At 46.3% G+C, this 25,219-nt stretch overlaps 1 protein-coding gene across 1 annotated transcript in view; it reads left to right on the top strand.

The window, feature by feature from the left end:
- The window catches only part of LOC140460054 (uncharacterized), a 137,724-nt gene extending 113,139 nt beyond the window's left edge, over nt 1-24,585 (top strand). Inside the window, exon 4 of the mRNA XM_072554460.1 lies at nt 22,129-24,585. Within this exon, the coding sequence (XP_072410561.1) occupies nt 22,129-23,802 (1,674 nt within the window). The 3' untranslated portion in view covers nt 23,803-24,585. The remainder of the gene's footprint in view (nt 1-22,128) is intronic.
- Nucleotides 24,586-25,219: the final 634 nt, after the last annotated feature.

The following is a 25,219-nucleotide window of genomic DNA, read 5'->3' as shown; positions in this document are numbered from 1 at the left end:
GCCCGGTCCCTGGGGACGGGACAAACAGCAGCGTCCTGGGGGCAGGAGACAGACTGAGAAGCAGATGTTCTTGAAACTCGTTGCTGCTTGAAATTCTGGGAGCAATGTACAATGTATTTCGTGCTGAGCAAGTCTCAGCTGCTTCTGGAGCTGGCTGCGCCCATGGCATGTCGCTCGTTGGTCTCAGGGTATGAACAGGTTGACGTGAATGGTGCCGTGCCTGAGGAGTGTCAGTTCTGAAGGTAGATTGGAAAGTTGGGACAGATCTCCTTGGACCTGTAGTTGCTGTGGAGGACGATCATAAGACACCGAATATAGAATAAAAGATTATAGTGTCATGTAACATAAATGATATATTGAAGAAACCGAGATTGCTGTTGAGTCTTTCATCTTTTAAAACGGGTTGTAGATTTCGGTTCATTAATCTGTAAATCCCCGAACTTTTTAAAAGTCACATTCTCCAGGTAACGTAAGGTTCTATAAAAGGAGGTGACACCTCAGGTCAGACAATGCATGAAAGCTGTGAGGGTAGGGTCTATCTGTATCCTAATCTTGAGTGAGACTGGTTCTATTTCCAAATATATAATCCTGCAAACGCAGTTTCACCCCAAAGACTTCTATATGTGAGTGCATACATGAGAGAGAGCGTGTGTGTGTGTGTGTGTGTATGTGTGTGATGGAGTATAAGCATGTGAGATGGTGTATGCGAAGATTTCAGTGTGGGGATGTATTACTGTGTGTCTGAGAGAGAGCATGTCGATCAGAGAGGGTCTGCACGAGCGTGTGAGTATGTAAGATAGTGTGCTTGTGTGTGTGAGTGTATTGTGTCGCTGGGTCTCCTGTCGTGTGACGTGAACCCAGGGTCTAGGCTGAGGCCATCCTCATGTGTTCTAAACTTGGCTATCAGCCTCTGCTCGGCCACTAGATCAAAGAGGGCTGAGGCACGAGAAAGGACGGGCGGGGGCAATGGTGGTGGTGGAGAAGGGAGAGAAATGGAGCAGGGACAGAGGTTGGGGAGTAGAGAATGACTGGGGTTCAGAGGGTTGGGGAGAGAATTGGGGTGCAGTGTGAAAAGGGGAGAAAGGGCGGGGGCAGTGGGTGGGGAGAAAATGGACAAGGGGCGGAATGGGAAGCGAGAGACAGCACAAATCCCACCTTCCCCAGGACTGGTGTCAGTGTCCCACGAACTGGAACCCACTCTTTCCACAGCAGTTTTGGGGCAACCATTTCTCAATATAAGCATGGCTAAGGCATATCATCCCTGCAGGCCATTCACACCGACCTTCCCAACAGCATCCCACTTAGACCTGGGTTCAATTCCCGCCTCAGGCGACTGACTGTGTGGAGTTTGCACATTCTCCCTGTGTTTGCGTGGGTTTCCTCTGGGTGCTCCGGTTTCCTCCCACAGTCCAAATATGTGCAGGTTAGGTGCAGGCCATGCTAAATTGCCCGTAGTGTTAGGTAAGGGGTAGATTTAGGGGTATGGGTGGGTTGCGCTTCGGCGGGGCGGTGTGGACTTGTTGGGCCGAAGGGCCTGTTTCCACACTGTAAGTAATCTAATCTAATCTAATCTAGACTCACTCGATTATGCTACATCCTTGCAGTTCCCCATGGCTATTTCCTGATGAAGGATTTTGCACGAAACGTCGATTCTCCTGCTCCTTAGATGCTGCCTGACCTGCTGTGCTTTTCCAGCACCACACTCTCGACCCTAATCTCCAGCATCTGCAGTCCTCACTTTCGCCCTGTAGGGGGTGAATGTTATATTCCTAGTCTTTTAACTCTTTTAAAATCGTTTCCCCTCACCCTAAACCTATACCCTGTAGTTTTGGAATACCTCTACCCTGGGGAAAAGACAGAAACGTTGAGCAGCCAGACAAAATGCAAAAGGAATAACATGTCGAGGCACAGGGGAAAAAACATTTCGACAAAAAATTGGTTTGGTATTTTTCTCTCGTATTCGCATTTGGACACTTAAAATTTGTCACGATCTGGAGGTGCCCGTGTTGGACTGGGGTGTACGAAGTTAAACATCACACAACACCAGGTTACAGTCCAATCGGCTTGTTTGGAGGCACTAGCTTTCGCAGCGATGCTCCTTCATCAGGTGGTTGTGGAGGATAAGATCATAAATTCTGTGTCTTACGATCCAAGATTTGCACATTAATGAACTGAAACCTGCAATCCATTCTAAAAGATGAAAGACTTAACAGCAATCTTGGTTTGTTCAATACATCATTTCAGTTGCATGACACTGATCTTTTGCTATAAATTCTATGTCTTACGATCCTGCTCCAAAACCACCTGATGAAGGAGCAGCGCTCTGAAAGCTAGTGCTTCCAAATAAGTCTGTTGGACTATAACCAGGTGTTTTGTGATTTTTTAACTTTAAAATTTGTAACAAATTCCTGCACACTGAGCATGCTCCGCGGTGTCAGCAATCAATGTGCATGGCCGCCAGTGTCAGCAAAGCACTGCGCATATTCCATGGTGCCCGCAGAAACTGGGCGTCAGCTCCTTTCCATGGACCAATGAAAAACCTTGGAGGACCGGAAGGAGACTGGTCCTCCTGGCAATCAGAGCCGGCCATTGTCGAAATGTGGAGGTTGGACCGTGAGCTCTGAAGTTGCTGTTGCTCCTTTCTCTGTGAACTTCACCCCAGACTGTAACTTCCTTCCTCTGTCTACCTTTTGTGAGTTCAACAGTCTGTTTCTCACCACTTTTTCCATTTTTTGTTTCATTCTGGGGTTCAATTATTGACTTGCAGCAACTGAAAGGAAAGAGTGAATCGAGGGAGGGGACAGACTCTGGAAAAGTTGATCCAGGTCTGTGTCTCACTTTGCAAACATGTGGCAAATGCAGTGACACAATCTATAGCCTTTGGTGTTCAAAAAAAAGCCCAGAGGAGGCGCATTGTTTAAATGGTGATATGTTGAGATGTGGTGAAAGTGAGATAATGGAGATCAGAGTTCAAAAGTGTGGCGCTGGAAAAGCACAGCAGGTTAGGCAGCAACTGAGGAGGAGGAGAGTCAATGTTTTGGGCATGAGTCCTTCATCAGGAATGATGTGTGGATGGACAAAGGGGCCTCAGCGTCCTTCTACACCAGTCACTGCCAGTTGTCAGACAGGAGCAGCAAGCAATCAGCAAGACAAGTGATAAGACAAGAGAAGTTGAGTTCAGAAGGGGGGATGTCTTCCTGCAGTTCGGTCAGTCATTGAATGTATTCAAGGCTGAGTTCATTTGACTTTGAAGAACAAAGAAGTGGATGGGTATTGGGGGAAGATAAGAAAATGGTTTTAAGACCAATATAGAACAGTTACAGACATACAGCATAGAAACAGACCATTAAGTCCAACTAGTCCATGCTGACTGTGTTCTGAAACTAAACTAGTCCCACCTGCCAGTGTTTGGCCCAGACTCTCTGAACCTTTCCAATTACAATTGCAACATTTAAGAGGCATTTGGATGGGTATATGAACAGGAAGGGTTTGGAGGGATATGGGCCGGGTGCTGGCAGTTGGGACTAGATTGGGTTGGGATATCTGGTCAGCATGGACGGGATGGACCGAAGGGACTGTTTCCATGCTGTACATCTCTATGACTCCATGTACTTATCCAAATGTCTTTTAAACACTGTAACTGTACCTGCATCCACCCCTCCTCTGGACATTGATACCACATGAGAACCATTCTCTGTCTTAAAATAAAAAGGTGCCCCTCATGTCTTTTTCAAATATTTCTCCTCTCATCTTCAAAGTTTGCTCCCTAACCTTGAAACACCCATCCCGGGGAAAGAATACCTGCTGTTCACCTCATCGATACCCCTGAAGATTTTATAATCCCCTCTGAGGTCATCTCTCAACCTCCGATGCTACAGTGAAAAAAATCCCACCCTGTCCACCTAGATGCCGATATATTTATATCCAGTTATGAACTGTTCAATGCTGGTGCCGACTGGAAAGACCAAATGACCTATTCCTGCTCCCAATTCTCACACTCTGTGTCCAGGACAGCAAGAGACCATATGACATAGGTGCAGAAATTAGGCCATTCAGCCCATCAGATCTACTCCACCATTCAATCATTACTGATACGTTTCTCAACCTCATTTTGAAATTTTGATTTTGGAAAGGCAGATCAGGGCAGGATCTGCAAAGTTAATGACGAGTGTTGTTGACCAGATACCTTGGAGTGCTGGTTCATAGTTTCGTGAAAGTGGAGTCGCAGGTAGACAGGATTGCGAAGGAGGTGTTTGATGTGCTTGCCTTTATAGGTCAGTGCATTTCAGTACAGATGTTGGGAGGTCATGTTGCCCATGTACTGGACATTGATGAGGCTACTTTTGGAATACTGTGTTCAGTTCTGGTTACCCTGCTACAGGAAATGTGTTGTGAACCTTTGAAAGGGTTTGGCAAAGATTTACAAGGCTATTGCCAGAGTTGGAGGGTTTGAGCTATAGGGAGAGGCTGAATAGGCCGGGGCTGTTTTCCCTGGAGCATTGGAGGCTGAGGGGCGACTTTATAGAAGTTCATAAGGAGCATGGATAGGGTGAATAGCCAAAAACATTTCCCCAGAGTAGGGAAGTCCAAAACTAGAGGGCAAAGATTTGAGGTGAAAGGGGAAAGATTTAAAAGGAACCTTATGGACAACTTTCTCACACAGAGAGTGATGCAAGCATGGAATGAGCTGCCAGAGGAAATGGTGGAGGCTGGTATAATTACAGCATTTTAAATGGCATCTGGTAACAGGGTGAATTGAGAGGGATATAGGCTAAGTGCTGACAAATGGGACTATGTTAATTTGGGATATCTGGTCAGCACAGACAATTTGGACTGAAGGAAAGCAGAAGTATTGTTGTGAAGACTGGAATTTCAGAGCAGCTTTCAAAGATGTTTTGTCCTTACTGGGAGCAGAAGCTACAATGAAATCTTTCATTTGAGAGACAGCAACTGAGTAAGTGAGGACATCCAGGATTTTGATGGAATGTGGGAATTTGTTGCAATGTGGGGTTGAAGTGTTTAAAGTAAAGTGTCCTGAGCGGGAAACCTAGTGAAGGGTTCGGTGGGTTTTTGTTTAAAACTGCTCATTTCTTTCAGCCCCCAACAATGTATTTCCAAAGCTGTGCATCAGAAGGAGCGGTGAATCAGTAACTGGTATCATCAGAAGTCTTACGGTTTTCAGTACTGCAGGTATTGCATTGTTGTATCAGCATTGTAAAGGTCACTGGCAGCAGCGGGAGGTGTGGGCTGTATTCACTGGAAGCGATGAAGCAGTTAGATAACACACATATGAGAGGGCAGAGTGGGACTTGTCTTTCAATTTGCAGAAGTTGGGAGGTTGTGGGAGCTGTGGTTCTGGGCAAACACAACTGCAGTAAATCATAGAAGTCCTGCAGTGTGAAAGGAGGCCATTCAACCCATCAAGTCCACACTGACCCACGAACAGCATGCCACCCAGACCCACCCTATCTCGTCGTTTCTGCTGGTGGGTTCGACTAGGTAACAAGATTAGGGGTAGGTTTAAGGCAGAGGAGGAGGGACTACGTTTCCTGCAGAGTGGTGAATCTATGGAATTCTTTGCCCAAGGAAGCAATAGAAGCAGGCATATTCAAGACACAGTTCGATGGGATTTTGGATGGTAGGTGAATTTAGGGGAGTCAGGATAATGCAGGTAAGAGGAGCTGAGATGATGGATCGATCAGCCATGACCTTAAAGAATGGCGGAGTAGGCTCGATGGGCCAAATGGCCTCTTTCTGCACTGCAGGGATTTTATGATTGCTTCATATGGTGTATATCTGATATTCACTGTTGTACACGCTGCATGGCTATGATTTTTCACCTTCTAATATAGTAATGGAATTACATCCTGTATTTCTTGTATTCATTTTTATTTAACAGGTCAGCAGGAAGTCTTTCAGCAACTTTACTGGCTTTCTTTCCTGAAGCAGCCTTGACATTTCATTTTCATATCCTTGATTCAGCTCCATTTCCAGCACCTTTGTAGGAAGGTTGTTCCAGGTCATTGTCACCTAAATGAAGTTTTCCTCTTTATATACCTAATGCTACCTTGCTGAATGAGGGCTTTCAGGTTTCTGTGTCATGGATAATTTTTGATCAGCAGGTATCTGGCAATCTAAGGAATTGTCACCGACGTTATGTTCATTTGACTGTACTGACCGTGACTTATTTCATGATTTCTTTTGCAGGAAGACATGGGGAAAGAAATCTGAAACCAAAAGATACATCAGCTTCTGACAGAGCCACTTGATTCATTGGGACTTGAATATCAGCAGCCATTCCAGTCGAGAAGAAACGTTTGCTTTTGTCTGCTTGGACCCTGGTGTGGCAGGAAGAATACTGATACACCCGAATGAGGGAGATTCAGTGCGGTGACTGTGAAAAGTACAGTACTTCACACCACTTACTCAGCTTGGAGGATCAAAGAGACCGTTCGCTCGCTCTCCGTGCGGGAAGGGCTTCACCCGCTCCTCCCACCTGCAGAGACATCAGTGAGTTCACCGACCATCGCAGGGGGATTGAAGGAGCTTCGGCCATTATCGAGTGCATTAATAACCCAGTTCTGGGGACTCCCAGGTTTGAATCTCACCAAAGCAGATGTCGGAATTGGAGTTCAGTCAGAAATCTGGAGTTCAGAATCTCATTATGAAACCATTTTCGGGGAACAAACTCCCCAATCTGATTCACTCATGCTTTAGGGGAGGAAACTGCCGTTGGGGGAAAGGATTCACTCAGTCGTCCCAGCTGCATCCTTTCCCTGGTCTGGCCTATATGTGACTCCAGACCCACAGCAGTGTGGTTGATTCTTGACAGCCCATCTGCAAATGCGCGGGGAGAATCTTACTTGCATACAGGCTATGGGTTGCAATTGCTGAGTGAAGCAATACTTCCTCCAGTCTAAGGCTGCACCAAGGATCGAATTACAAAGGGACAACTCAGCTGACCAATAGTGAAGAAAGTGGGATGCAGGGGAGTGTGTGTCTGTGTGTGTCTGTGTGTGTGTGTGTCTATGTGTGTTTTAAAAAAAGCTACTTTTTGTGCACCTTTTTGCTGGGACGATCTGAAGCAGCAACAAAGTTGGGTCCCAACAAAAGTTACCTGAACTTACCATCGGACTCAGACATTGAAGGCAATGAGATCCAACAGGTTTTTTTTAAAGCTGCTAATTTCTTTCAATCTCCAGCGCGAGGTTTCCAATGTCTTCTCTCAGAAGGAGCAGTCAATGTGTAGCTCGTAGTATTAGAATCGTACATTTTTCAGGACTGATGGTTCATTGTTTCCTCAGCATTTTAAAGTTTACTGGCAGCAGTGGGAGGGGTGGGCTGTCTTCACTGGAAACAAAGGTAAAAATCCAGTTCTAGTCCAACAGGTTTATTTGGAAGCACTAGATTTCGGAGTGTTGCTCCTTCATCAGGTAACTGTACAGCAGGATCATAAGACACAGAATTTGTAGCAAAATGAAATATTGAACAAATCTCGACTGCTTTTAAGTGTTTCATTTTTAGAATGGGTTGCAGGTTTCAGTTCATTAGTATGTAAATCCCAAAACTTCTTTTAGGTCACAGTCTCGAGATAACTTCAGGTTTTACAAAGAGGTGCCATCTCAGCTCAGACCATACATGAAAGATGTGAAGTTCGAGTCTGTCTTGAGTCATAATGATTCTGTTTCCAAAGTAGGAATTTATAAAATATTACATGGATTGACTGTCTGCAGATTATGCACTTTTTGAGCAAAATAAATGTATCTACAAACATAATTCTGCAAATGCAAATTAACCCCATAGTCTTATCTATGTGTGCATGCATGAGAGTGAGTGAGTGTGTGCATACACGTGGGTCTGGCTGAGAGAGTGTGTGTTTGCGTGTGTGCATGCTTGGTAAAGTGAGAGTGTGCAGGAGTATAACTCTGTGAGAGGATGTGTGTGTGGCTGAGAGTGTGGGTGGGTACATGTGTGTGCATCTGAGAGAGCACGTATATCTGAGAGAGTGCCTGCGTGAGTATGTGAGAATGTATGGCTGTGTGAGAGAGACAGAGAGACAGAAAGTGTACAGTGTAGTGGGGTCACCTGTAATGTAACATGAACCCAAGGTCCTGGTGGAGGCCATCCACATGGGTTCCAAACTTGGCTATCAGTCCCTGCTCGGCCACTAGAAATGATTAAGCAGTTACACAATAGACACGGGAGGGGACAGGGTGAGACTTGTCTTTCGATTTGCAAAAGGTGGAAGGCTCTGGATGATATGATCGAGGGCAAACACAACTTGGAGGACCTTCGGCTCAGAGAGGTGGAGCTGGAAGCCAGGTTGCTGACACGCTGGGAGGGCAAGGCGGAAAGTTAATCAGATGCTTTTTATTCCGGGATGGTGGCTCAGTGGTTAGCAATGCTGCTTAATAACGCTAGGAGCCTGGGTTTGATTCCACCCTTGGGTGACTGTCTGTGTGAAGTTTGGCATGTTCTCCCCCTTGTGTCTGTGTTGGTTACCTCTGGGTGTTCTGGCTTCCTCCCACAGTCCAAAGATCTGCACTTTAGGGTGGATCAGCTGTGCTAGAGTGTGCAGGTGAGCTTGCATCTTGGATGACCATGTTAGTTTTGGTTCCTTCATTTGTAAATCCCAGAACTTTTTAAAATTTACATTCTCAAGATAGCTTTTAACAATAGGTGTCATCTCACCTCAGATAATGTATTGAAGGTCTGTGTTCCAATGTTAGGTCAGACTGATTCTATTTCTAAAGTGGAAGCTACAGAATCTTACATGGATTTATGCAGTTTTTGAGTAATTCGGAATAAATAGACTTCTGCAAGGAAGTGTACAAACAACTGACCAGGAACACGACAGACAACTACCAGCTGATCTGACCAAAGAGCACAACCGTGAACTGACAGCATTCATCAAGACTTCTGATCCAATCCTTCCAGAAGCTCAGCATCCACGGACTAGTTGAATCCGTGGATGTGTCAGTTCTCTACAGCAGCATTCCTCATAACAATGGCATCACGGTAACAGCTTCAGTACTCAATACCAACAACTGCCAATCTCTGAGCACTGTCCTACAACTCATCCGCTTCATTCTCAACCACATTTTCACCTTTGGCAACCAGTTCTTCATCCAGACACATAGAACAGCCATGGGGACCAAAGGTTCACCCCAGTATGCCAACATTTTCACGCAGAGGTTCGAACAAGGCTTCTTTTCTGCACAGGACCTCCAACCAACACTACACACCAGATATATTGATGACATTTCTTCCTCTGGACCCATGGTGAGGAGTCACTGAAACAACGATACTGTGATATTAACAAGTTTCATCCCAACATCACACTCGCCACACTCTTTAGTATCTGTCTCATTTTTGAACACATGCAGCTCTATCAAGGATGGGTATCTCAGCACTTCTCTGTCCCGCAAACCCACGGGTAACGTGACAGTGCTACACTTCTCTAGTGAAACATATTAAAACAGCCACCCCCTCTGGACAAGCCCTTCGCATACATAGGATCTGTTTAGGTGAGGAGGAATATGGCAGACACTTGGAAGTACACAAGCATGCTCTCATAAGAACGGGGTACAATGTTCAACTTATCAACTGCCAGTTCCAATGTGTCACAGCAAGAAACTGGAATGACTTCCTTCAGGAGACAGACACGAGCTGCAACCAAAATGGTACCATTTGTTGTCCAGTACTTCTCAGGAGCCGAAACACTACGCCATGTTCTTCACAGCCTGCAACACATTATTGATGAGGATGAGCACCTCGCCAAGACCTTCCCCACGCCTCCACCTCTCGCCTTCAAACAACCGCCAAACTTTAAACAGATAATTGTTCTCAGAAAACTGCCTGGCCTTCAGGACAACACAATACAACTCTGTCACGGCAGATGATGAAAGACGTATCAGAGTGTTGACACGATTACCACCATTACACGTGGGGACACCACCCACTGTGAGTACAGCAGGTACTCATGTGATTCAGCCAAAATTGTTTATCTCATACGCTGCAGGCAATGATGCCCTGAGTCTTGGTATATTAGTGAGACCCAGCAAAGGCAACAGCAACAGATGAATGGACACTGCACAACAATCACCAGCGAGGAATGTTCCCTCCCAGTCGGGAAATACTACAGTGGTCCGGGACATTCAGGCTTGGACCTTCGGGTGACTATCCTTCAAGGCAGACTTCAGGACAGGCAATCACGGAAAGTGGCTGTGCAGAGGCTGATAGCCAAGTTCAATACCCATGGAGATGGCCTCAACCAGGACCTTGGGTTCATGTCACACTGCACTATACATTCTCTCTCTCTCTCTCTCTCTCTCTCACTCACTCAAACACACACGCATACATTCACACACACCCTTTCGCAGACTTATACCCCATTACACTCTCTCACACACACATGATCACTCGGTTTCTCCTGCACACACTCACACATAAAAGTTTGTGGGTTGAATTTGTACTTGCAGAATCGCATTTTATTTTGCTCAAAAACTCATACACGTAAGATTCTGTAATACCACGATAGAAACAGAATCCGTCTTACCTAACACTGGGACACAGACAGACTTTAACTTAACATCTGATTGAGATGACACCTATTATTAAAAGTTGGCTTGACAATGTAACTTTTGAAAAGTTCTGGGATTTACATGTGAAGGAATCAAAACTAACATGGTCATTCTAAAAGATGGCAGAGGTCAGCTAAAGTTGTTTAGTATTCCATTGCATGACACTGCAATCCTGTTGCTGTAAAGGCTGTGTGTTATGATTCTGCTCCACAACCAACCGATGAAGGAGCAGCGCTTCGAAAACTAGTGATTCCAGATAAACCTGTTGGGCAACAACGTGGCATTGTGTAATTTTAAACTTTGAAAATCTGACAGTCATGCCAACATCTCCATACTGCGCATGCTACTCGGTGTCAGCAACGAAATGCGCATGTTCCACGGTGTCAGCAAGACATTACGCATGCTCACGCAGAAAGCGGAAACACTGTGACTTTGTTTTGATGGACCAATGAGAAGCTCTGGAGGACCGGATGGAGACTGGTCCTCCTGCCAATCACAGCAAACCCATCGTTTGGATGCGGAAGTAGGACCATGTGCTTCTGAGGTGGTTGCTGCTTCTGCTCCCCTCTCTCTGAATGAAGATTGAGCTTCACCCCAGACTGCAACTTCCTTCCTCTGTCCAACATCTGTGAGTACAACACACTTTTCTCAACCCCTTTTCCATTCTGGGGTTGAGCTGTTGACTTGCAGGAACTGAAGGGAAACGGAGTGAATCCAGGGAGAGGACAGACTCTGGAAAAGTTAAAAACAATGACTGCAGATGCTGAAAACCAAATACTGGATTAGTGGTGCTGGAAGAGCACAGCAGTTCAGGCAGCATCCAACGAGCAGCGAAATCGACGTTTCTGGCAAAAGCCCTTCATCAAGAATAAAGGCAGTGAGCCTGAAGCGTGGAGAGATAAGCTAGAGGAGGGTGGGGGTGGGGAGAGAGTAGCATAGAGTACAATGGGTGAGTGGGGGAGGAGATGAAGGTGATAGGTCAAGGAGGAGAGGGTGGAGTGGATAGTTGGAAAAGAAGATAGGCAGGTCGGACAAGTCAAGGAGACAGTTACTGAGCTGGAAGTTTGAAACTAGGATGAGGTGGGGGAAGGGGAAATGAGGAAGCTGTTGAAGTGTTCCGAGGCGGAAGATGAGGCGTTCTTCCGCCTCGGAACACTTCAACCCGAGGGCATCAATGTGGTCTTCAACAGCTTCCTCATTTCCCCTTCCCCCACCTCATCCTAGTTTCAAACTTCCAGCTCAGTAACTGTCTCCTTGACTTGTCCGGACTTGTCCGACCTGCCTATCTTCTTTTCCACCTATCCACTCCACCCTCTCCTCCTTGACCTATCACCTTCATCTCCTCCCCCACTCACCCATTGTACTCTATGCTACTCTCTCCCCACCCCCAACCCTCCTCTGGAAAAATTAGTCCAGGTCTTTTTTCAATGGCAAATACAGGAGAATTGACATTTCAGGCTCGAGCCTTTCATCAGTAATGATGTGTGGATGAACAAAGGGGCCTCTGCGTCCTTCTAATCCAGTCAGTGCAAGTTGTCAGACAGGTGCAGCAAGTAGTGAGTAAAGCAAGTGGTATATTAGCAAGAGGAATTGAGTTCAGAAGTGGGGACGCCTTCCTGCAGTTTGGGAGTAACTGAATATATCCAAGGCTGAGTTCATCTGAGTTTTGAACAACAAGATGTGATGGTTATGGGGGAAGAAAGACCAATACAGATCACTTACAGAAACAGACCCTTCAGTCCAACTAGGCCATGCTGACTATGTTCTCAAACTAAATTGGACCCACCTGCCTGTGTTTCACCTGTATTCCTCTGAACCTTTTATATTGGAGTCATAGAGATGTACAGCACAGAAACTGACCCTTCGGTCCAATTTGTCACTGCCTATCAGTTATCCGAATCTAGTCTATTTGCCAGCCCTGGGCCCATATCCCTTGAACCCCTTCTATTATAGACCAATCCAAATGCCTTTTAAATTCTGTAATTATACCAGTCTCCACCACTTCCTCTGGCTGGTCATTTCATATGTGCACTACTCTGTGTGAAAAGGGTCCCCTTAGAGCTCTTTTATGTCTTTCCCCGTTTGCCCAAAACCTTTAGTTCTGCACTCCCCCACCCCAGGGAGAAGACTTTGTCTATTTACCCTATCCATGCCTCTCATGATTTTATAAACCTCTCAGATCATCCCTCAGCCTCCGATGCTGCAGGGAAAACAGCCCCAGCCTATTCAGCCTGTCCCGAGAGCTAATTTTTTCAAATCTGGCAACATGCTGGTAAATCTTTTCTGAACCCTTTCAAGTTTCACACCGTCCTTCTGATGGGCAGGAGACCAGAGTTGCACGCAATATTCTAAATGTGGCCTCACCAATGTCCTGTCGAGCTGCAACACCATCTACCTCCCAACCCCTTTACTCAGTGCTGTAACCGGTAAAGGAAAGCATACCAAATGCTGCCTTCTCTATCATATCTACCTGGGAGTCTACCTTGAAGGAACTATGAACCTGCACTCCAAGGTCTCTTTGTTCAGCAACACTCCCCAGGACCTTACCATAAAGTGTATAAGTCCTGCTTTGATTTGCTTTTCCAAAATAAGGTACCCCATGGCAGGCTAATGCAAAAACTACGGAGGTATGGCATTGAGGGTGCATTAGAGGTTTGGATTAGGAATTGGCTGGCTGGAAGGAGACAGAGGGTAGTAGTTGATGGTATAGGTTCATCTTGGAGTGCAGTTACTAGCGGTGTTCCACAAGGATCTGTTTTGGGACCATTGCTGTTTGTCATTTGTATAAATGACCTGGAGGAGGGGCTTGAAGGCTGGGTGAGCATGTTTGCAGATGACACGGAAGTCGGTGGAGTTGTGGACAGCGAAGAAGGATGTGGCAGGTTACAGCGGATATGGATAAGTTGCAGAGCTGGGCAGTAAGGTGGCAAATGGAATTCAATGTAGCTAAGTGTGAAGTCATTCACTTTGGTAGGAGTAACAAGAAGATGGATTACTGGGCTAATGATAGACTACTTGGTAGTGTGGATGAGCAGAGGGATCTTGGTGTCCATGTACACAGATCTTTGAAAGTTGCCACCCAGGTAAGTAGTGCGATGAAGAAAGCATATGGTGTACTGGGCTTTATTGGTAGAGGAATTGAGTTCCGGAGTCCTGAGGTTATGTTGCAGTTGTATAAGACTCTGGTGCGGCCTCATCTGGAGTATTGTGTGCAGTTTTGGTCGCCATACTATGGGAAGGATGTGGAGGCTTTGGAACGAGTGCAGAGGAGGTTTACCAGGATGTTGCCTGGCATGGTAGGAAGATCGTATGAGGAAAGGCTGAGGCACTTGGGGCTTTTATCGTTGGAGAAAAGAAGGTTTAGGGGAGATTTGATAGAGGTGTACAAGATGATTAGGGGTTTAGATAGGGTTGACAGTGAGAACATTTTTCCGCGTATGGAGTCAGCTGTTACTTGGGGACACAGCTTTAAATTAAGGGGTGGTAGGTATAGGACAGATGTTAGGGGTAGATTTTTTACTCAGCGGGTTGTGAGTTCATGGAATGCCCTGCCAGTAGCAGTGGTGGACCCTCCCTCTTTATGGTCATTTCAGCGGGCATTGGACAAGCATATGGAGGTTATTGGGCTAGTGTAGGTTAGGTAGGCTTCAGTCGGCGCAACATCGAGGGCCGAAGGGCCTGTACTGCGCTGTATTTTGCTATGTTCTATAATCCAGCACTTCACACTTATTTAAATTAAACTTCATCATTCATGTACTAATCCAAATGTCTTTTAAATGTTCTAACTGTATCTGCATCCACCCCTTTGTCTGGAAATTCATTCCACACACAAACCACTCTCTGGTGGGGGGGGGGGGAGGAAAATGGCGATCCTCATGTCCTTTTAAAATCTTTCTCCTCTCTCTCTCTTTCAAATTTTGCTCCGTAGTCTTGAACCCCCATTCTAGAGAAAGGATTTTGGCCGTTCACCTCATCTATACCCGTCACAATTTTATACTCCTCCTCTGCTCCAGTGGAAAAATTTCCAGCCTATTAACCTGAATGTAGGTATATTCATGGCAGGTCAGGCAGCATCCGAGGAGCTGCCTGACCTGCTGTGCTTTTCCAGCACCACTCTAATCTAGACTCTGGTTTCCAGCATCTGCAGTCCTTGTTTTTACCTTTTACGTCAGTATACTCATATCTACTTATGATCTGTTCTATGCTGGTGCAAGCTCGACAGGCTCAATGGCCTATTCCTGCTCCCAATTTGCACACTCCTAGTCCAGGACAGCAAGAGACCATAAAACACAGGAGCAGAAATTAGGCCTCTCAGCCCATCAGGGCTGCTGCACTATTAAGTTCTGGCTGATAAGTTTCCCAATCCCATTCTCCCACTTTCTCCCTGTAACCCTCGATCCCCTTGATACTCAAGAACCTATCTATCTCCATCTTAAATCTACTCAGTGACCTGGCCTCCACAGCCTTCTGTAGCAATGAATTCCACATATTCACCACTCACCAGCTGAAAACGTTTCACCTTATCTTTGTTCTAAAAGATATTCCTTTTACTCTGATGCTGTGCCCTCGGGTCCTAGACTCTCCGACCAATAGGAACATCTTCCCCATGGACACTCTGTCCAGGCCATTCAGAATTCTGTCTGTTTGAATTAGATCTCACCCCTCCGCAAGCGTGGGCCTGTTAATCAGCATGAACCACACCCTTCAGGATTAGTTACAGCAGGAATTAGGTTCAGCAAAGTCAGAATGGAGGAAGTGTGTGTGGGATGGAGATTCTCAGCTTTTAGGGGATGAGAGAGGAAGCGAAGTTCAATATAAATTAGAATTGATCGGATGGGCTGATGGGCCAAGGAGTGGCAAAATGAGTTTAATTTAGATAAATGTGAGGTGTTACATTTTGGAAGGCAAATCAGGGCGCGACTTACATAATTAATGGGAAGCGATGCTAAACAAAGTGTCCTTGCAGGTTCATAATTCCTTGAAAGTGGAATTGCAGGGAGACAGGATTGTGAAGAAGGCATTTGGTACGCTTTCCTTTATTGGTCAGAGCATTGAGTACAGGGGTTGGGAGGTCATGTTAGGCCACTTTTGGAAAACTGTGCAATTCCAGTTGCCCTCCTCTGGAAGAATATTGTGAAACTTAAAAGGGTTCAGAAAAGATTTACAAAGATGTAGGCAGAGTTGGAGGGTTTGAGCGATATGAAGATGCTGAATATGCCAGGAATAATTTCCCTGGAGCATTGGAGGCTGATGGGTGACCTTACAAGAGTTGATAAGGGGTATAGATAGGTTGGATAGCCAAAATCTTTTCCCCATGATAGGCGACTCCAAACCTAGAGTGCATAGGTTTCACGTGAAAGGAGAAAGATTTAAAACGGACCTGAGGGGCAACTTTTTCACACAGAGGATAGTGCATGTTTAGAATGAGCTGCCAGAGGAAGTGGTGGAGGCGACTACAATTACAACATTGAAAAGGCATCTGGATGGGTATGTGAATAAGAAGGATTTAGAGAGATACAGGCCAAATGCTGGCAAATGGGATTAGATGAGTTTAGGATATCTGGTCGGCATGGATGAGTTGGACCGAAGGCTGTGTTTCTGTGCTGTATGACTTTAATCATCTTGCGTGAAAGCAGAAGTGTTGTTGTGAAGATTGAACTTTCAGAGCAGCTTTCAAAGATGTTTTGCCTTTACTGGAAGCAGAAGAAGTGACAATGAAGTATTTCATTGGTAAGACAGCAACTGAGTACGTGAGCACGTTTAGGATTTTGGTGGAAAGTGGGAATTCATTGCACTGTGGGGGTGAAGTGCTTTGAGGCTTCCCAGCAGGAAGGACAGTGTGCTGATTGGGGTGCCCAGTGAAGGGTTAGGTGGATTTTTGTTTTAAACTGCTCATTTCGGCCAGCCTCCAACATTGTATTTCCAATGCTGTCCATCAGAAGGAGCTGTGTGTAACTGGTATCGTTAGAAGCCTTATGGTTTTCAGTACTGCAGGAATGGCATTGTTTCATCAGCATTGTAAAGGTTTCTGGCAGCAGAGGGAGGTGTGGGCTGTGTTCACTAGAAACGATTAAGCATTTAGATAACATACATACGAGAGGGCAGGATGGGATTTGTCTTTCGATTTGCAGAAGGTGGGAGATTTTTGGAGCTGTGATCTGAGGCAAACACAACTGCGGTAGATCATAGAAGCCCTACAGTGTGGAAGCAGGCTATTCAGCCCATCAAGTCCATTCTGACCCCTCCGAAGAGCATCCTGCTCAAACACCCCTCCCACCCCCACCCCTTAGGGAATCAAGGATTCGGGATAATGCAAGTAAGAAGAGCTGAGATGATGGATAGATCAGCCACGATCTTAATAAATGGTTGCCATAAGGCACAAACAAATTCAAATTCGGCCAATCAGTTTAGCTTTTGCCCCAAAATAACAAAGTCCAATCAAGTCTGAATTAAATATTTTGATAATATTAACACCAATAAAATGATCCGATGTTTTGGACTATAACACCAGGCATTTTTGTGAGTTTTAATGTTCTCTGTGTTGGACATAAAGAGTAAAGTTGTTAATTTTTACTTTAAATATTTACCTCTGGGATAGTTCTTTGCCTCTCAAACTTTTACATATTACTGCATGGGGTGAATCACTTCTGTGTTGATGGTTTAATTTAGCAGAGGGGGTTACCCCGTGTCGTAACAGTGCTGCAACATAACAAAAGTGAATGAATTGACTGCACACATTGAAGAGAATGATTTTGATCTGGGACTCCTTACAGAGACATGGCTTCAGGATGACAAGGATTGGATCCTAAATATTGAGGGGATTTGTGGCATTCAAGTCGAATGGGAAGCTCGGTAAAGGTAGAGGGTTGACACTGCTAATCAAAGCACTGATCACAGGGTAGTCTGGTGTCAGCTCGGATTTCAGGTCCTGGTTTCTTTGTCCTCTATTGATCTCCCTGTTCCCACACAGTTGTTGTCTGTTCTCAGCTCTGCTTCATTTCTGCTGAAGCTTTAACCTCCTTTGACACCTTCCAGAACAATAAATCATTCAGTCAATCAAAGTCCAGCCCACAATCTCCCAGCCTGTCAACCATCCAGACACAGAGTATCATACCAGAAAATATAACAAAAAAGATGAAAAGTTAGAATTAAATAGGTGCTTGTGTCTGTTCATTGGCAAGTAAACGAGAAATAGGGGTCTGCCAAGAATCTTATAGTGCCCTAATTGAAGAATTGTCTCTCCCTTACATCTATGTATTAGGACCCAGCTATGATTTATAACAATATTTACATCAACAGAAATAAAGCACCTGTTATGCAATAGACCTAGAGATATACAGTATGGAACTAGACTTTTTCTCTCTCTCGTGTGTGCGTGCGCGCACACACACACCAAGGTCTATGGGGTGAATTTGTATTTGCAGTTACCATGTATTTTGCTCAAAAAATGCACAATCTGCAGGCAGACAATACATAGAATATTTTATAAATTCCACTTTGGAAATAGAACCAGTCTGATTCAAAAACTGGGATACAGACAGACTCTGGCCTCACACCTTTCATGCATTGTCTGAGCTGAGTTGTCATCTTTTCTTATAAAACCTTAAGTTATCTCGAGTAGGTGTCTTATAAGAAGTTCTGGGGTTTCCATATTAATGACACCAGCAACTCTTTCTAAAAGATGAAAGACTTTACAATCCAGGTTTCTTCAATGTATCATTTCAGTGGCATGACTCTCGTGTTTTGCTGTAAACTCAATGTCTTATGATCTTATACTCCACAACCACCTGATGAAGGAGCAGTGCTCCGAAAGCTAGTGCTTCCAAATAAACCTGTTGGACTGGCGTCATGTGATTTTTATCTTTGCCCAGGTTAGGGTGGATTGGCCCTGCTAAATTACCCATAGTGCTCAGGGTTTTGCAGGTGTGGGAGAATTGTTAGAAGCGATTTGATTCCACCACCTCGTGACTGTCTGTGTGAACTTTGGTATGTTCTCCTCCTTCTGTCTGCGTGGGTTACCTCTGGGTGCTCCGGTTTCCTCCCACAGTCCAAGGATCTGCAGTTTCGGATGGATCGGCTGTGCTAAAGTGTCCAGGGATGTGCAGGTTAGAGTGGGTTAGCCATGGGGAACTGCAGGGCTGTAGAGTAAGTTGATGAGTCTGGGTGGGATGCTGTGTGGAAGGTCGGTGTGAATTTGATATGTGAAATGGCCTGCAGGGATTATATAATTCTCCTGCTTTAGCCACATGTGGATTGAGAAATGACTGCTGTGGGAGGAGTAGGTTCCAGTTCATGGGACACTGCCCCAGTCCTGGGGAAGGTGGGAATTGTGCTGTCTCTCTCCCCACCCACTGCCCCCATCCATTCTCTCTCGCCCCGCAACTCTCTGCCCCCCATTTTCTCTCTCTCGCCCTCATTGTCTTCCTCCACCCTTTGACCCCGAGTCTTTCCTTTCCACCCCCACCACCCTCTGTTCCCCCCAGTCTCTCATGGCCCCCACAATCTGTCACCCTGTCCATTCTGTATCTCTTCCAACTCCCACTAAACTTTCTCATGCCTCAAGCTCTCTTTGATCGCTGTATCAAGCTCATCTCAGAAGAGAGAGAGAGAATGGTTGGTGATGACACTGCCTGGGAGATCGGGGTGCACAAGAAATGGCTGATCTTTCAAACTGAGTATAGCTAAAATAATATATTCAGAAACAGCATTAAAGTTTGAACGCATGTTCAATTTTATATTAAGACAAAGCTGCAGCCATCTTTCTCAAACTTGCTTTGAACTATGTGCAGTTGAGGACAGACTGTTCGGGGTGAATGAGGCTTTTGTCCAAAATGTCAATTTTCCTGCTCCTTGGATGTTGCCTGACCTGCTGTGCTTTTCCAGCACCACAGTCTTGACTCTAATCTCCAGCATCTGCAGTACTCACTTTCGCCTGTTAGGGGTGAATGGCCGATTCCTAGTCTTGAAAAATTGGTTCTGTTAGAAGGTGTAGAGGTGTACTCTACCTTCAAGAGAGTTGAAAAGTGAGCAGAACCACCTGACATAGCACCAAACGTTCTGAACAAGGTAACAATTTAACATTTTAACAGCTCAGTAGCTGGGTTGCCTGGAGACAAAAATATACTCAATTTTGGCCAATTGATTTAAATCTTGCCCCAAAATACTGAATTCCAATCAAGTTTGAATTTAGTATTTTGCGAATATTGGTTAGCACTGCTGCCTCACACCACCATGGTCGATTCCAGCCTTGGGTGACTGTGTGGAGTTTGCACATTCTCCCCGTGTCTGCTTGGGTTTCCTCTGGGTGCCCCGGTTTCTTCCCACAATCCAAAGATGTGCAGGTTTGGACAGGGCACTTCTTGAGGGGAATTAACTTTCACACTTTTTTTTTCTACTCCTTAGGTCCTTTTTAAATCTTTCCCCTCTCACCCTCAACCTATGCTCTCCAGTTTGGGAGTCCCCTACCCTGAGAAAAAGATGAGTAGTCAAATAAAATGCAAAAGGAATAAAATGTCGAGTCGCAGGATAAATATAAAATGTCGCTCCAGCCTTTCTTGTCTCCAATTGTCATTTGGGCACAAAACCTGTCAGTAACACCAGCAACTTCACAGAGCGTCTTGCGCATGCTCCTCGGTGACAACACACACTGCGCATGTTCGCCGGTGTCAGCAAAACCTGTGCGTGCTCCTGGTTGTCCGCGGAAACTGCGCGTGATCTCCTTTTGTTGGGCCAATAGGAAGCACTGGAGGACCGGAAGGAGCATAGTCCTCCTGCTAATCAGAGACACCCTATTGTCTCTCTCTCTCACAATCTCAATTTATGGAGGGGACAGATTCTGGAAAAGTTGGGCCAGGTCTGTGTCTCAGTTGGCAAACTCATGGAAAATGCAGTACCATGATGTGAAGTGATAGCATTCCCTTGTGGGGTGGGGAAGCAGAAAGGAAATGCATTGTTTAACTGGTGATATATTGGGATGTGGAGAAAGTGAGGACTGCAAATGTTGGAGATCAGAGTCGAAAAGTGTGGTGCTCGAAACGCACAGCAGATGAGGCAGCATCCGAGGAGCAGGAGAGTCAGCGTTACAGGCACGAGACCTTCATCAGGAATGTGTATAAAGGGGCCTCAGCATCCTTCCATACCAGTCAATGCCAGTTGTCAGATAGATGTAGCAAGCAATGAGCAAAGCACGTGTTAGATTAGCAAGAGTAATTGAGTCCAGAAGTGGGGATGTCTTCCTGCAGTTATGGGATCATTGAATATAATCAAGGCTGAGTTCATCTGATTTTGGAACAACAAAGAAGTGGATGTTTATGGGGGAAGGCAAGAAAATAGTTTTCAGACCATTGCAGAACAGTTACCGAGTCAAACAGCACAGAAACAGTCCCTTCAGTCCAAGTACTCCATGCTATGTTCTCAAACTAATCTAATCCCACCTGCCAGTGTTTGGCCTATATCCCTCTGTCACAAAGGTGGTCCTTTTACTAAAAGCTGGTCCTTCTTCTCAAGAATGCTGTGTCCTTAGTTTTTTTTAGAGCGATGGTAAAAAAAACCCGGGCTCCGAAGCGACTGGTTTAGTACAGAGATGAAAAATGGTATTGGGAGGCATTTTTGGTTATATGTGAACAGATGAGACTTGAGGCCAAAGCTTTTATGTTTTAGAAGTGACCTGTATAATGAAAGGGTGTGGTCAGTCCTGAAAGCTGAAGTCTCGTTTGGGTTAAGCAGTGGACTATGTGGAGAATGACTGCTAACATTCTCTCCTTCTTCTGGCCTTCTAACTTCAACTGTAAACCTCTGTTTCAGTTTTACTTTTTTGAAGGGGTTTTTGTTTGGTACTGTTGTGTACCAGCATTGCAAAGAGTGTTATTAGTTTCTCCACAGCTTGTACTGTACTTAATAAAGTTTGGTTGTTCACAGAAGTTGGCGTATTGCAGTGTAAGAAGCTCAAGCAAAAGAACTTAACAAAGGAACCTAAGGGATAAGTCTTTCATGCAGAAAGTGGCGTGTTTAAGTAAAGAGCTGTCAGAGGAAGTGGTGGGTGCTGGTACAATTATGACATTAAAAGGCATCTGGATGGGTATACGATTAGGAAGGGTTGAGACGATATGGGCCAAATGCTGGCAAATCGGCCGAGATGAGGTTAGGTTATCTAGTTGGCACGGATGAATTAGACCGAAGGGTCTGTTTCTGTGCTACATATCTCTATCACTCTGGCTTGCCACTAACATTTGCCACATCTATGTGTACAGTTTCTCTCTGGTGTCAGTGTCAATGCCTTGATATCTCATTCTTAACCGGACTGGCAGTGATGACTTTTGTAATCTTTTCTTACAGACTATCTAAAGACAGAAGTTTCAAAGTCAACAGATAAAGGGCTTATGTTCAAAATGTTGATTCTCCTGCTTCTCTGATGCTGCGCTTTTCCAGCGATGCAGTTTTTGGCTCTGACTCTCCAGCGTCTCCAGTCCTCACTTTCACATCAGTGTCTGACAGTTACTCAATCCATCAGGACCGCAACAATTTTCAACTATGATTCTGTGAGAAGGAGCAAAGCTTTCTTTTTGGTTCCTGTTTGAGTACGGGGGCACTGGTTGAAAGACCTTACTGTTGCAGCGCACTGAGTGTGGAGCCTGAAACAACTCTACTGCCTGGAAAGAAGAATTCATGGCGGGGTTGTACACGTGTGTGTGCAGCTGAAGCTTCGGCCATGGAGAAACCCGAGGAAACACAACCTGTTGAGAAACCATGGAATTGTGGCGACTGCGGGAAGGACTTCTGTGTCCCATCTGTCCTGGCGGCTCATCAGTGCAATCACACTGGGAAGAGGCCATTCTCCTGCCCCGAGCGGGCAAAGGGCTTTACTTGCTCCTGTGTCCTGCTAGCCCACCAGCATATACACACTGGTGAGAGGACGTTTTACTGCTCCGTATGCGGGAAAGGGTTCACTTGGGTGGACAACCTCCAGACCCACCAGCGATGTCACGCAGGGGAGAGGCTCTTCAGTTGCCATGAGTGTGGGAAAGCCTTCAGCGACTCCTCCAACCTGCTGACGCACTGGCGAGTCCACACGGGGGAGAGGCCCTTCAGCTGCCCAGAGTGTAGGAAGGCCTTCAGCAATTCCTCCATCCTGCTGGCCCATCAGTGGGTCCACACGGGGGAGAGGCCCTTCAGCTGCCCAGAGTGTGGGAAGGCCTTCAGCAATTCCTCCATCCTGCTGGCCCATCAGCGGGTCCATACGGGAGAGAGGCCCTTCGGCTGCCCAGAGTGCGGGAAGGCCTTCAGCTGTTCCTCCTCCCTGCTGACCCACCGGCGAATCCACACGGGGGAGAGGCCGTTCAGCTGCCCAGAGTGTGGGAAGGCCTTCAGGAAATCGTCCCACCTGCTGGCCCATCAGCAGATCCACACGGGGGAGAGGCCCTTCAGCTGCCCAGAGTGCGGGAAGGCCTTCAGCTATTCCTCCTCCCTGCTGACCCACCGGCGAATCCACACGGGGGAGAGGCCCTTCAGCTGCCCAGAGTGCGGGAAGGCCTTCAGCTATTCCTCCTCCCTGCTGACCCACCGGCGAATCCACACTGGGGAGAGGCCCTTCAGCTGCCCAGAGTGTGGGAAGGCCTTCAGGAAATCGTCCCACCTGCTGGCCCATCAGCGAGTCCACACGGGGGAGAGGCCCTTCAGCTGCCCAGAGTGTGGGAAGGCCTTCAGCAATTCCTCCAACCTGCTGGCCCATCAGCGGGTCCATACGGGGGAGAGGCCCTTCAGCTGCCCAGAGTGTGGGAAGGCCTTCAATAAGTCCTCCAACCTGCTTGCCCATCAGCGGGTCCACACGGGGGAGAGGCCCTTCAGCTGCCCCAAGTGCGGGAAGGTCTTCAGCAGTACCTCCACCCTACTGAGACACCAGCGGGTCCACACGGGGGAGAGGCCTTTTGCCTGCTCTGAGTGTTGTAAGGCCTTCAGCAATTCCTCTGACCTGTTGTCCCACCGGCGGGTCCACACCAGGGAAAGGCTATTCAGCTGCCCCGAGTGTGGGAAGGGGTTCACCCGCTCCTCCAACCTGCTGGCCCACCAATGGGTTCACACCGGGGAGAAGCCGTTTGCCTGCCCTGACTGTGGGCGGAGGTTCACGTTGTTCTGCAACTTGCGGAGGCACCAGCAGGGGCACCAGTGCATCCAACAATCAGATTCCACCAGTGACACTGCTGTGGGTCACCCACAGGGCTGAACCTCCTGCCCATTCTGACAGTGGGTGCAGTGAGCTTTTTTTTGTTTTGTGCTGGACTCGCACCTCCCCCCCCCCCCCCCCCCCCCCAACAAGCCCACCTACATGGCTCAGGGGTGGCATGGTGACTCCGTGGTTAGTACCACTGCCTCACGATGCTGACCTGGGTTCAATTCCACACTCGGGGTGACGGTCTGTGTGTAGCTTTCACGATGCCCCCCACCCCCCCACCCCGCCCCAGCACGTCTCTCAGTCTCTAATGCTCTAAATAAAAATATCTTAGCTTGTCCAACCTCTCCCTTTTACATAGACCCTTGAATCCTGGTAACATCCTTGTGTATGTCTTCAGCACTCTTCCAAGTTTAATAACATATTTGTTATAGACACTGCCCTGACTACATATTTTGTTGGAAATATAGGACCTAATCCAAACTGGATAATCTGGCTGATGGGGCAGGAAACCACTTCCTTTCTTGAGAGACAAGTCTCCTGGAAAGAACTGGCTGGCTGACTGATCTACTGACCCTCACAGTACCCAACTGCCCTCAGTTATCTGGAGGGAGTCCACACATTTGCCTAAGGTGGTGCTTGAAACCTTTATCATCTTTGGGATGGATCCCCATTCATTCCGTGCTATGGAGTCATGCAGCCTGGAATCAGACCAACCAGTCCATGATCCCCAACTAAACTAGTGCCACCCATCTGCTCCTGGCCTGTATCCAGTTTGTTAATAGTTTTGTTCAACGTGAGAGTTGGACAAATAAATAGCTGATTGTTGATTTTAAAGTGTTGGGGATTTATTCTTATCACTAGAGCAGGTCACACCACTTTTAATGCTAATTTTACAGATTATTAGGTGACACGGTCCTCTGGGTGTTTCTGTTTGAGAAAGGTGGTGCTGTCAGCCTTCGCTTTATAAGAGTATTGACGTGATGTACTGCTGAATGCAATGGAGTCAACATGAATCCCAGCCTCTCTCTGTGGTTGTGGGTGAATCGCCTTAATTTGGCTCTTAACTCAGAAACTGCACACAATTAACTGCTGAAACAATGATTTACACTTTATTGTATGTAGCAACCAAAAATAAAACTCCTCAAGTAACCAAGTTCAACCTCACAATTTGGCTATCACCCAATTGATGGCAGAATTTAACTGAGTTTCCACCAAAAGTATCTGTCTCTGGAAGTGTCCAGGGATTCAATGCAGCATTCTTCTTCCAAGTACTGCTGCCACATCATTCTGAGGTTGAATTCTGGTGGAGACTCCTCGCTTTCAAATCTGTGATGTGATGCTTCTTTAGATTCTAACACCACCTCCCCACACTTCTGGAGATCTCCGGTCTGTCGCTTACCTTCTTATCCTCGAGGTTTAGTGGTTTGCTTGGTACAGCCTTTCCTGCAAAAAAACCCTTTACGTCAGG

Source organism: Chiloscyllium punctatum, chromosome 36 (genome assembly GCF_047496795.1).
Source record: "Chiloscyllium punctatum isolate Juve2018m chromosome 36, sChiPun1.3, whole genome shotgun sequence".
NCBI lineage: Eukaryota > Metazoa > Chordata > Chondrichthyes > Orectolobiformes > Hemiscylliidae > Chiloscyllium > Chiloscyllium punctatum.
The sequence above is the reverse complement of the archived record's forward strand: the minus strand, read 5'-3'. Positions and strand labels throughout refer to the sequence as shown.